This window comes from Columba livia, chromosome 1, assembly GCF_036013475.1.
Source record: "Columba livia isolate bColLiv1 breed racing homer chromosome 1, bColLiv1.pat.W.v2, whole genome shotgun sequence".
Lineage (NCBI taxonomy): Eukaryota > Metazoa > Chordata > Aves > Columbiformes > Columbidae > Columba > Columba livia.
The window spans coordinates 30,215,416-30,229,151 of record NC_088602.1 but is presented as its reverse complement, the minus strand read 5'-3'; the positions used below and the strand labels follow the sequence as shown (position 1 = coordinate 30,229,151).

Below are 13,736 nucleotides of genomic sequence, written 5' to 3'. Positions count from 1 at the left end.
TACTTTGCCCCATTTGTTAACATGAGCCTCATGTGCTGAGTGTAATGGGAAAATACTTTTACCAGATAGAATCATTGATACTTTCATGCTCCAGGTTTCTTTGCCAGTTCAGCTTCTTATTCACTAATTTCCTGATGTAGCAAGTGTATCTTGTGCTTTAAACCTGGCATGCTGGTGGGAAACATCCTGATCCATTAGATGCTACTGTAGGAAGACCCAGCTGAAACAACAGAGTACACATTCAAGCAAGGGCTGCTCACATGAGTAAGGAATTGAGTCATCTGAGCCCAAAAAGACTGGTAAGGAGGAGGAAGCTGTTTCATCAAATGCCTGGTAGCAGGAGATGTAAATACATAACCCATACAAACAGGCTAATTTTGTGGATCATATGCACAGCAGTTGTGCTAAATTGGGTGGTGTTATTTGGAACGCACAACAGAAAAGAGAAGATGCATATGGAGATCTTTGAAACACAGATGCTGCAGAGCAGGATTTTGGGGTGGGTATATGAAATCACAGAGGTGCAAACCGTGTTAGTCCTTCACCTGAAACCAAAGTAGAGTATCTTGGCATAAAAAGTGAGCTTTTATAGGCGTAGCAACAGCGCATGTGACGTGCAAGCTGGTGACATAGCCATCATAGAATAGTTTGGGTTGGAAGGGACCTTCAAAGGTCATCTAGTCCAACCCCCTGCAATGAGCAGGGACATCTTCAACTAGATCAGGTTGCTCAGAGCCCCATCCAGCCTGGCCTTGAATGTCTCCAGGGATGGGGCACCTACCACCTCTCTAGGCAACCTGGGCCAACATTTTACCACCCTCACTGTAAAAAATTTCTTCCTTGTGTCTACCCTAAATCTCTCCTTTTAGTTTAAAACCTTTACCCATCATTGAGGAAGGGCAGCCATTTCTGGGCAGCAGGTTACCTTGCACCATCCTTGCTTCCCATGTCAGGGGCAGGAAGGCAAATTTCAGTCTATTACCTCGGATTCTCTGATTTTTGACTGCTACACAGCAGACAAGACGCACTGCAGAGAGCAGCTTGCACCTCAGCTCGAGGGCTGGTCACCATGGTGGGAGTCCACGAGACACAAGGCCAGGAGAGCTGTGAATCCCCACCCAAGAGGCATGCCCAATGCTCATCATATCTTCTACCATGATTCATCTTGATTAATGTATGATGAAACGGGACCTTTAGCCTCAAGCATGCCAAGGGATAACTTGATATCAATGTGCAGCTGCACTGGTCTCCTGAAAGTGGGTGAGTTGCACATTTTGCAATTAGGGTGAGTTAATTGTATGTGCGCAGACAGTTGCCACAGCTCAGCTGATGGGTGGTAACTTATTAAACCACAGTAATGTGAGCACTTCGAATCATGAAACCATACCCATGGAGTTTGCAGGCTCGGGACCTGAGAACCTACTGCCCTGCCATTCTGTTGCACCATCATCTCAAGGACAAGGAGAGGAGTTGAGCACCTGTGATGTATAGTCTGATGCAAGATGAAGTTTCCCAAGAGATTCTAAAATTTCTATCCAGAATTTCAAATAATTTAACACTGTTTTCTTTTTAACTGACCTTGACTTAAAATATTCATTTTAAGTGAGAATGTTTGGGAAAGAAAAAGTTCTGGAAATTTTCAGCATAAACACTAATTCTTGTAAAAAAACATGAAGAGTCATATACAGAAGGTATAAACTTCCCCTAAGTCTCTGGGTCTATTTCTTACCTGCAATGGATCTCTGCAGGCCTAGAGCAATCCGGAAGGGAACCTGTCCAATTTGGTGAAACTGTGGCCAGAGTATTTTTTAGATGTAATGTACTTTTAATCTACAACACTTGCTGGTTTCTTAGAAGCTTGAAGAGAAAATTACCTGCCAAATGCTTTTGTTCTTTTGTACTTGGTTATTAGCTCTGTGCACACACATGTGACTGGGCAGAGAGAGTTGAAATCAGCCTGTTTTGGTTTTTTTTCATAGTCTTTCCAGTGCCAACCCTGTCAGCAAACACTGATGATGTGAGCTTTGACCTGGTGAGCATAGCCCAGATTCTGGCCCTGGTGAAGTCAATGGGATCTTGCAGTGGATCTTCAGGATTTCAGTGCACTGAGCTAGATACAAGTGAGGGACATAGAGAGTCCTTGGGGAAGTTTCTCTTTTAAATGACTTTTAAATTAAACCGGAGATAAAACTGTGCGTGGGGCTAACTCCCTGCTGAAGGAACTGAAACACAGACCCTGTAATAGGGTGCTCATGTGTGAGAGCAGAGTGAGCAAAACTAGTAGAAGCAACTGTAGAAACTATAGTAGATACACACTCACTAATACCTTTGTAGGGTTGGGTATAACACCTTTGTGTGCATCCCCTCTGTTTGTTGCTGCCTGCTGTTATGTTCAGTGTTACCCTTGAGAGCACAATGTTTTGGCAGACACCATGTTCTGCTCTCAGCAGAGCCCTTTTTCCCCTCTTCCCTTGAGGGAGTCACACTTGAAAGAAAGAAAGAAAGGGGAAAAAAAGTGAAAAAAGGAGATATCTGGTTCTGGCCCAACTTCCATGTTTTTTCTTCCCATTTCTAAATGAATTCTAAGCTGAGACATCCCAGGCAAAATTTCAACCCAGGGCAGTTGTCTGCATTCACACTAAGAACCAGTGAAAAAGTGTTTTGAGGTAGCCTTAATTATAGCTGTGAGAATTACACCAGTGTAACATTTAAAGTGTGAACATAAAATATGGCAAATCAATCAGAGTATGGAACCACACTCGGAAAGTATTCAGCTGATGATGTTCACGATCACACGTCGAAAAAAATTAAAAAAGACAAAAAAAATTACGTGTGGAAATTCACTCCTCCAGCCAATGGAAAGAGATACTTTTCTATCTCATAGTCTACATAATTCCCTCACCTGCTGCCCAAATCACAGTTAAAATGAGCTTAATTTATCCCTTTGAAAAAAAAAAAAAGTTTTACAAGCCGTTATTCCTGTTCGGCAATCACAGAGACGTTAAATCTTACTGCAAAAGAGGGGGGAAAATGCCTCTTCTCAGCATTACAGCTGCAGCTGTTTGACAGAAATAAGTGACTTCATAAACCCTCCTGATTTAGCAGCAGGAGAGCAGAGTTTTATGCTGTCTGCTGCACAGTCACAGGGGCTGAGAAAGCTCTGCAATCTTCACAAATGTTTCACCTCAGTTTATAAATACCTTGCTTCACAGTGTTAATGCCTCTTTTGCTTTGCTTTCCATTCACCTCCACTAGATCATCTACCAAGAGCTTTTATTGCTTTTAAGTGACTGATCCCACTGGTCCCACATATTTTTCTTCTCTCTTTTTTTTTTTTTTTACTGGAAGATACCACACCTTCACCTTTCCATTGGTTTGTTGGCTTCTTACTCTTATGGTAAAATGCAGTAAAGATTTAGCAGGCTGTCTTTATTTGCAGCATAATCAGGCCATATACCTTCTCATGAAAGAGCCCATACTTAAGCACTATATTTTCTCTGTCTCTCTCAAGTATCCACTCCATAAAAAATTAACTGAAAACACATTTTCCTGAGCTGTGATGAAAACTGAGAGATTCCTGATGGTTGTCTTCTCAGTCTCCACCTTTCTGTATTCATTTTGAGACCTTATTGTTTAAGAACGAATTCCTGTTCCTCCAGATCGACTTCTGAAGATGTTCCCAGCTCATATTAACATGACTTTGGTATAAGTGATGTAAGAAGGCTATTCAGTCCTTTGCAGGAACACCGTCTCTGTTGGGAAGTCTTCACTGATGTAAAGTCAGCAGGAACTCTTGCTACAGTAAAATATCCAGGATTCACCTTTCAAGTTATCTCTTATCTTTATAGGGTAACTACAGCTCATAGGCCTTGCTGTTCCTTGGCCAAGCAGACTGCTGTTTCACATTGCCAGGAGATTTTGCAGGATTTGTCTCAGGGCAAACCGGACTGAGATACAAGAATCTGAGGGGAAAACTGCCAGCGAACAAATGAGTTTCTCAATGATGGTCTTCAAACACTGCTGGGCTTCATGTAAGTCTTTCTCAAATTGTTGTCCCTCTCTTTGCAAAGCCATACGACTACAGATGTTTCTAAACTCAATGCTATCCTAAAAGGAAAAGCAGAAAGAAGTGAGTGAAAAATAATGCTCCCTAGGCTTTATAGGCATGATTTTCTAAGCAGAAACTTCATAACCATGAAAGTTCATATCTGATTTACTGTGAAACATCTTTAGTTTTGAGATACCTTTAATGTAACCATTAAATAGTGCTGCAAGCCATCTTGGCAGGAAGCCTCGGGTAGCAGTTTCACCTGCTCACTTTTAAGGGGCACTTTGTTCCCCAGGCATCAGCAATATTTCATTTTTTTCTTTTAACTCTTTCTACCAGACAGAGCTTTACTAGCTGTCCTCGTGCAAGTCAACTCCCCTTACCCTGATGGGCCAGGGGAGGGCCTCAGGGAAATGTTGTATCCAGGCATCACTGGAGAGCTCACAATGGGTCCCAAAGGGACTTTGTGAGAGCAACCCTTGCTGAAGCATCACTTCCATGCTTTGTCCTTCATCTGTGAGGTGACTGGGATCACCTGCAAGGCAGGTGACATCAACAGCTCTTCCAGTCGCACATCATAACAAATGATGAAGCCTTCCCAGACCATCAGATGTGGCATGGCCTGCAATGTGAGAAGTGCTGCTCTGGCACCTGCCCATGCTAGGGGAAATGCTCTGCATGGGGCAAATGCATTCCTTAATCCAGTCAAACCAATGTCATATGTTACAGCTCATGGAAACCCCTCCTGATATTTTTAGGAAAAAGCTAAGTGGAGCCAGTGCCCCTCTAAGCAGCAATAGTGCTGCTGGCTGTAGGACCTTGCCTAGGGCAGGGGCAACATTCTGCTGCCACTGAGCTGGGCCAGCGGAGGTTTGTGAGCACTGTAAAGTGGTGCACATCTACTATGCACATTTATACAAATACTGAAAAAAAAATCCCCCTCTACCACCGTCTGCTCCTACCTCTCCTTAAAAGAGGAGTAGGAGCAGATGGTAGAAGCAGAGTTTTAACTCACAATGGTTCCCCCAGCCTGGTTTACTCTAGGAAATGATTGTGTCCGCACAAAGGAAGGAGGACCTCAATGGTGCGAATGAGCACGTGGAGGTCAAGAGGACAAGACATCCTCTTCTGGCAGCAGAATCAGCCTCTGTCATCATAAAATTTATGTGCAAACATGGTCTTGTTCACAACCTATGCCTCTGCAGAGTCCCACATGCAATGAACGCCCCAGGACAAGCTATAGGGGATGGATCAACTTTGTTCCATAGCATGTAGTACACACAAGATTTTGGCACCTCTTACCTCCTTCACTTGATGTATTTACTCTGTAAGTAGCAGCCCGTGATTTTAGCTGTGAGGAGATTGAGTTTTAATGTTATTCTTAAAAGTATGAAGGTTCAGACCTGTTGTTGGTTTTACCTTTGTTATTAAAAACAACAGAGAAACCAGTTTTAAAACTCCATTTCACCTAGACAATCCCAGCTTCATAATGGTAGCAACAAAAAGGGTTTGCATTTGAAGGATTAAAATGTGGTTTAACATCAAAACCAGTGCTGAATGACTGCCCCAGACAGAAGACAGAAGGTAGTAATTACAAAAATACCAAAACTAGCCATCCAGCACCATTCTTGGACCCTTAGGTATTGTACAATAGCAGTTGTGGGTCTGCTGTGGGCAAGGCGAACTCATCGCTCTGGTACGCCCCTGTGCCAAAAAGCCAGGGAGTCCTAAGGTTAGCTGAAAAGCAGCCTTTTTCACATATATTTCCAAAGTTTCCTTTTTCAGAAAGATTTTGATGTTTCCTTTGAAGGTCACCTTTCAAATCTGTTCTGTAAAGTTGCCTTAGGTATAAAATCCCTACTCAAATATATTAAAAGGTCAAATAAATTGCACTAAGTAAACAAGCTAGCTTTGCTAGCTTTTGCAGGTGTCCAGCACATGGCAGCCTTAGGATACATGACAGAGAATAAAAACTTGACTTATCTCTCTCCTTTCAGTAAAAGTGAGCAGTAACTAACTGAAGGAAAAGCAAAAGTTTCAGACTAAAAATTCTTTCCATTTTAACTTCAGGAAATAGGGCCCTTGTGAGCTGAACTGATAGAGAGCAACAGTTCCTGCCGTACTTTGCCATGTAAGTGAAGGTAACAGGAATATTTGCAGTGATTTGATTTCAAGTGTTTTCAATTGCAAGACAGGAGCACAGATCCTCCCTGCAGCTTTCATTTGTCCATATGTTTAGACAGATGAGTTAATAAAGAACCTCCCCCAGAATAAAAACAGCATGGCCTACTAGTTTCAAGGCTGTCTAATTTATGGCTTAAATTTTTCCACTGCTCTGTGTCTGTTTCATGCAGTTGTCACTCAGTGGCAGGCTGAAGTTTCAGGATGTTTCTGATGGCTCAGCTTTTATTTTTGAACCTTAACATAAAATTGATACTATCCACCAAGTTGCTTTGCACTTGTGAAGAAGCCGCTTTTATAAAGGCTTCCTTAGAGAAGACACAAACTGCTTTCTTCCATCTTTTATTTTACTCAGAGATGCCAACCTGACCCATCAAACAGATTCCTACAGCTGGCTCTTACAGACAGCTGCCTTTTTCTTCAGCACGCTCGAATTTTAGACCTCAGCCCACTGCCAACCCTCAACATTTTTTCTTAATCTCCATGCGGCCTGGTAGACAAAATTTCCACTGAAGGCAGAGTGGCAGTGGTGGTGCCCTAGTCCAGGTGCTGGATGCTCTTCACGATTGGCGGGCCAAAATCTGGGAGTCAGGGCTGGAGTGCCAGAGCTCCTAATGTCCATTCCTGGTAACTTAGCGCCTCCGCCCCCACTGACCTACTTCATTTTTTTCCAGTATATATTCTCAGGATAGGTCGATTTCTGGAGGAATAAAATGGTCATTTTAGAAAGTGATTCTTATGGCATTCCTTGGGCATGTGAAAGTCTAAGCCGGAGCTTTGTCCCAGAGGCTCCGCGTGTAGTCAGCGGGGAGCAACAGGAACAGGTTATCTGACCGATCTTAGATGGCTGTTATAGGATGAACTGAATCTGGAGTGCTTCTTTCTCTCTTGAGACCCTAAAGGGAACATGGCTTGAGTAGCTTAGTCTTTGAGAAACCTCTGTGGGACAGATAAGACCCTTCTCAAGTCTGTATCCATCTCTCACCTGCTGTTTTCTAAAACAGTTGCATTTGGAAGATATCTCCTAAGACATATACCACCGAGAATGGTGGAGTTGTTAATAATTTATTGTGAAGTTGCTATTACTGTGGAAAAAAATATCCTCTAAGCCCCTAGTGTAGTTCGTTCTGCGGTTTGCTGCTGCAAAGCATCTTTCTTGCACAGCAGGTGCGAATGCGCGTGGAGTGCAGCGCTATCATATTAACAAAATGGAACTGCCTAAGCATATTTCCTCTGAGCTTCCAGAAGTATCTTGGAGGCAATTCCTCACTTGAAGAACTTAAAATTGTCCATTTGTCAGTATTTTAAAAAATATCCACACAAACAAGTATTGATGCCTATGGCTTGCAAATAACTTTATGGAGGGTGAGGCAATTTTTTCCAGGATCACTCTTTGTATTAATTACTGTAAAAAATGAAGATTCAAAGCTATTAGTTTCAGGAACAGCTTCATAATATCAGTGCCTGGAAAATGAAAAACGTGCATGCTGGCACATTTGTTCACATTTGTTCAATCCATGGTGGCAAGCAGGGACTATGCTGCTGTTTTGCTTTCTAATGAAAGCAATTTATCTCGTTTCCATCATCCCTAAGGCATTATTTATGAATCAGTCTTCAGTTCTCTCTCATAGGAAGAGCAAGTCACTTTGCAATTGAGAACAAATCTCTGATTTGTGTCAGCAAAACAGAACCAGAAAACAAGCTTATTAACTACCATTACAAATGTCATCTAGCAACAGCCACCCATTCCACATTCCTCCCCCCAAATGCGCAAATCCGCCAGGTGAAGTGCTCTGGGCTTATGCTGTGCAGAGCAGCTGGCAGAGATTCCTGGCTGCACCAGCCCCCACTGTTCTCCTGAGGAACAGGCCATCTCCAGGTATTCAGCTCACTTGTGGCCAAAGTCAGCAATGTCTGATGCTGTCCTGTTGTTAGGCCTGCAATGAACTTGTGGTTTCTGTTTTGTTCCCCAGGGATGGGTCTCAATATAGGAAGAAAACAAAGCCTGCGGCTGGCACCGCTGTGGGCAGGCTTAGCAAAGGCAATGTACTGTCCCCCCGCCTGCCTGCGAGAGCCCCGGTAGGGCTGCCGTCACGCCATCCCTCCAGTCCCGGTGATGTGACTCACTCTTGGTACAAATTAAATGCCACTGGCCTAATTTCACAGCAACTGCACTGTTTCACCCCGACAGGAGATCCAGGGCAAGAGTTCTACAGGTGCATGTGCAGGTCTGCTGATGCTGCACCTTTTGGCTTGAAGTACCAAGCCTGCTGCCCCAACCTTCTTCTTCTGCTGCACCAGGCAGAGCAGCAGCACCGTAGCACGGGGGCAGGAGAAACTTGCACAGTCAGAAGTTTTTTTATTATCCCGCCCTGTCAGTCTGGCACCCTTTAAGGACACTATTTTCTTTTCCCCCTTAAAGAAAACACCATGACTGTTTTGCAAATGGGATGGCTATTTTAACTTCTTAGCGTGATTTATGTTCCATTCCCCACTGGCTGCCGTTGAGATTGGGCCAGTCCAATCTGCCACACATTTCTGATTTAGTACTGTCTTCACGACCCCTTGGTAATTTCGGCACAGGAGGCAGGATGTTATCAAAAAGCTGTAGTAATGCATAGCTGCACCTGAGCACAGCCAGGGTAAGCCACACGCTGCTATTTTGGGAAGCTTTTATACCTTGTATTTTTCCGTTTCCAATGCACTCACATTGCTGCTTAAAATATAGAATCTCTGTGAAAAAAAAAAAAAAAAAAAAAGAAAAAAAAAAGAAAAAAAAGAAAAAAAAAGAAAAAAAAAGCCATTCTGTTCACCTTGACAGTGTGTAATTACAGGAGAGCGAAAACACGGACATTATTGCAGGGCATCTTTGCGGAGGCAAAAGGCAAAAGGGGCAAGGAGTTTGCTTATGGGTGTGATGTTGGTAGACAGCTGATTAGGCAGTGGGTGATGTGGCTGCTTGGGTCTCAGGATGGGGGACAGGGGCCCCTTGCTCTTCTCTGTCTCCATGCAGACCCTTTCCCTAGGCAGTCTCTTTGCAGTTGTACGCCAGGCAAAATCAGTAACAACACACTTGCTTTCGCTAGTGAAGGATTTGCTCCCAATTCTTGCCAGGCTGTCACTTTTCATCAGAAGTTCACCCTTTAATTGCTGAGTACTAGCAATGACTAACAGGTACTGGGGCACAGCAGAAAGCATTGTTCCCAATACCTACAGGGGATGGGCTACTTCAGTGTTGTCCTTCCCATACCTTCAATCTATTTTTTCTTCAAGCCTATGTCTATCTGTTTTGGGACCATTTTATAGAGTGATTTTTTGAACCAGTTTAGCTGATAAACCAATACTATAAACCAACAAAAGGAAAACAAGGAACAACCCCAAAATAAATGGAACATGGGAAAGTCGGGATTATCAAGAAAAAACTGAAAGAGACATAAGCGTAGCAATTAATGAAACATATCAAATAATGAATGCTAGCGTGTCTGAGTGTCTCTGAGCCATAAACTCAGAGCTTTCCTTCAAAAACAGTGACTGGAAGGACATGTTTCCAAGGGCTGCCATTTTGAAGGGACTTCGTCCAACTCATTGGCTTACAGCTTATTTTTAAGGGCTCGTTCATCTGAATTTATGAGCAGGTTGTAATATAAATGGGTCCCTTGAAATCCAATTTACTTCAAAATCAAATCTGCAGCAATGAAACTACTCACAGTTAAATGGGTTGCTTATCCATGATGCAGGGTCTGAGGAAACCTACTGCAGAATTTATGTAACCTCATTCTAGAAAGGAAGGGGGAGAAGTCCCAGCGCTCAATGGGTCATGATAATGGGTTTTCAATGAAAAAAAGGACCTAACTTAGCTTCAAGTAGAACAGGAAAATCAGAATCCAAAGTAGACTGTATTCCCAGTGGTATCTAAACACATGCTTTCACACAAACAAATATTAAAGTAGTTCTGGGAAAGAAGAGGAAGAAAGTAAAGCTTTCATTGAGGTGGCTGTAGTTCATCAAGCTAGCATTTGTACAAAAAATAAATGTCATTTGCCTTATTTATTTTAAATTACAAGCAATTAAGAAGTCCTACTGGAAAACTGGTATTGCAGAGGTCCAACCTGTCACTGCAATCTCATTTTTGAAGAATAATGTCTAACAATTTCAGCTGATTCTTAACATACTCTTCTTTTTATGTCATGCATATCTTCCAATATCTCCCCACCCATCTCCAGGCGAATTTATTCCTAGTGGACTCTTAGATGGATATTCCTGGAAACTAAAAGTATTTGGACCCAGATGTTCAAAGGTTGCCTCTGATTCTTGGTGGCTGAGTTTATGACTGAGTTGCATCTTGACTTGATGTAGCTTGGATTTGATTTTTAACAAACTGTGAACAATCTCAAAGCCAGCTGGACTCAGCACATTGACCAAGCACCCATGAAAACAGTATCTTGCAATGTGTCAAAGTCATCACCAAGACACTGAGAAACCTGAAGTCATAGAAAAATATTGACCACCAATATTTATCCACCAGATGAGACTTTAAGTGGTTACATCTTTGCTGCTTCAGTATGCCCCAGCTTCCCACATTGTGCTGGTCTGTGCTGGGAAGGCTGGCATAAAAGTAGAAGAGCAAATCCTAGTTTCAGCTCAGCTGACCCAGAAATTAGTTTCAACTAATAATGGGGGTTCTGTGGCATGCATCTTTGCTACTAAAATTTGGATAAGAACTGCCATCTTGTTCTACATGGTACACCCAAGAATAATCATAAGGTGAAAGTTTTGGGGCAATGTCAAACTGACTTAGACATGACAGCTAAACTCATGAATTGCAAGCCCATGCCTAGGCTTTTTCTTAGACTTCTTCCTGGGGTAATATGCATAACCAGTGCATTTATTGGAAAACTGAGGATTTTTTCAGGTATTGCTTCACTGGGTCTCATATGCTGGATGTATATTGTGTCAATCTGGAACAGCCATGGGCTCTGCAGGTCAGTCATGTTTCCCTTCCAAGTTACTGGTCTCTTCATCTTGTGTTGGTTTTTGCCTCTTTTAGAACTGGAGAATAGCTTTATAATTAAAACTTTATGTGCATTTGTAGAAATTTAGACATATAAAGCCTGCTTCTGAAAAAAGCTCTAATCTTTCCAGGCTACTCAGCATGTCAGTAAGCCTTCATACTGCCCAAAATTGGTTTTGTCCCCTGAACCCTTGTGGTGCAACTACACTGAACTGTTGTTAGCATTCTAATTGTTTTGCAGGCTGTGGCCTTAAATTATTTAACTCTTCCAGTTTGCATGGCAAGACCCAGAGCATGCAATTATTAGTGCAGCCCACTGCCCTTCCACCAATAGCCCGAGATAAGAGCACTTACTTGCCTCACTTACTTTTGGGTGGAGAGGAAGAGGAAGCTGCTGTAGGAGAGGGAGCAGGAGAGTCTGTTCTATTTCTACAAGCTGGGAAGTCGCTTCTACTAGTCGGGACAGCTTGCTGCGCACAGCCATCTCTCGAAGTGTCTCACACCTCGCCAGCCCTGGCCAGGCCAGTCTCTCTGGCCTGGGCTCACCTGGGCTGGGAGGAGATATTTCTCCACTCTCGTCTCCATCCTTCAGGCTCTTCCCTGGGACTGATTTCTCTTCCTCCAGCTCCAGAGCCCCACCAGGCTCAGACACTTCCGTCTCCTCTCTCAGGCTGTGCCAAGCTGGCCTGAAGGTTTGGGTGTGGGAAGGCTGGGGGGGACTGTGGGGAGGATGTGGGGCTGCGACAGCCCAGAGGGTACAGAGAGCCCCTGACTGGTGCCTGAGAGACACAAGCAGGGCAGCTGGACTGGTCATTTGCCTTCCCACCTCCCTTCCCACTCCAGACCCGGGTGCAGCTTTTTAAACTCCACTTGGCCCCTTCCCCACCTCTGTCTTCTTATCTCTGGCTCCTCCGTGGGTGGCCATGCACCCCACCCGCCTCTCCAGCCCTCCCTGGGCTGGCTTGGGCAGGTTGAAACCCGTGCATCCTTGGGAGGGACGGGTGGGTGGGTGCAGAGCTGGTGGCTGCTGAACCTTTTGCACAAAGGGGTGTAAATCCTCCTGTGGTCCCCACTGGGAGCAGACTTGCCAAAGTTGGCCTATTCCAGGAGGTGGAGTGTGCGTGGAGTCAGCCCTCCAGAGGCTGCGTTATAAAGCTCCGTGCTGAAGGATTTTACAACATTTCGATGTGCAATTTAAAAGGAGGCCAAGGGTCAGGAGTGAAACCTTTCATTGCAAACCCCTCCCGGTTTTGGGGATGTTCGGCGTGGATCTGGTTGATGCTCCTGCATCCTGCACCAGATGCCTCCCATTGACACCCACACCGACAGGCAGAGACCCCTGGAAACACCCAGCCAGGTCCAGCTGTCAGGGTTTCCACCAAAAAGTTATAGCTGCTGATAACTCAAAATTTCTCAGCTTATCTTCATTTTTATTATTATTATTGTTACTACTCACAAGCCCCAAAAGCACCAAACGCATCCAAATCTGTCAAGCTGACAGTGCCACATTTGGAGAGCAGAAAAAAAGAAAAAAAAGTCTCAAGTAGGAAAACAGTGGGCTGGAAACAGGAAGGCTGAACGAGCCCCACCTGAAATAACTCCAAAAAAAGGCATTTCTGGCTTTGGCAAGTTAGCCAGAAGGATCCTATATGTTTTTGTATATGGTTCCCAGAGGATTTAAAACTGTAAGATTTGATGCTAAACCTATTTCTGTGCCGTGAAACCAAGGACAGCTGTACAAATATTTGCTGTTTTTAATTAAACCTAACATTGCTACTTCCTTCATTTAAGTTAGGTCAAAGGACTGGCAATTTTATGCTTTGATAGATGAAGAAAAACAGTTGTGGGTGTTGTGTTTTAGAAATATGTTATAAAATAAGAAGTCTGAGGGAAAAGGCCTCAGAGGCTATAATAGCTCTGCCCTTGTGCTTTCTTCTCAGATATGTTTTCCTTGTCAAATATTTTGCCTTATCCATATAGCAACTGTTTCTACTGTAATTCTGCTCATTATGTTTCCTTGGAAGACTTTTATCTAAACTTTCTATTTGCTTCCTAGTTAAACTTCAGGTAGCCTTTTCTCTTTGTGTTCTTTATAAATGTAGACAAATCTGCTTTGTTAGGAGGAAATGAGGAGAGACATGCCTGGTCCCACTCTCTTTGACCCCGTTAGATTATCACAGCACTCGGCAGAACATCTCACAGCAATTCCCTCTGGAGAAGGGCTGGTCATTCTCTTGCTCCTAAGAGGAGGGCTTTACTGTCACTGTCTCTTCCAAAATCAGGTGTATCAATCCCATCTTAGGGCTGGAGATAAACTAGCCTGGCATCAGTGCAAGACATGTGCCAGGCACTCATATGAAACTGCAAATGAGGTAAAAGAGCAGAGAAGTGGATACAGGAGTATGGAGAAGAACACACAGATTTGCAGTTTATCAGCTTGCTCACTTTCTGAGGGCTAGAAATATGGTCTTCTTAGGTGGTCTGAAGTTTTGGGGT

General features: G+C 43.6%; 1 protein-coding gene across 2 annotated transcripts; it reads right to left on the bottom strand.

Moving 5' to 3' along the window:
- Positions 1-1,256: 1,256 nt before the first annotated feature.
- DLEU7 (deleted in lymphocytic leukemia 7) lies at positions 1,257-12,054 on the bottom strand. 2 transcript variants are annotated; one of them, XR_010469839.1, is made up of 2 exons: positions 4,245-4,713; positions 1,257-4,107 (listed from the first exon to the last, which is right to left on the bottom strand). XR_010469839.1 is itself a non-coding variant. In XM_005501898.3 (2 exons), the coding sequence occupies exons 1-2, from the start codon at positions 12,052-12,054 to the stop codon at positions 3,901-3,903; spliced, it is 654 nt and encodes a 217-aa protein (XP_005501955.2). In that variant the 3' UTR covers positions 1,257-3,900. The 2 variants fall into 2 exon arrangements, 1 of the variants encoding a protein (XP_005501955.2); XM_005501898.3 differs by lacking the exon at positions 4,245-4,713 and adding an exon at positions 11,608-12,054.
- Between the last annotated feature and the right edge of the window lie 1,682 nt (positions 12,055-13,736).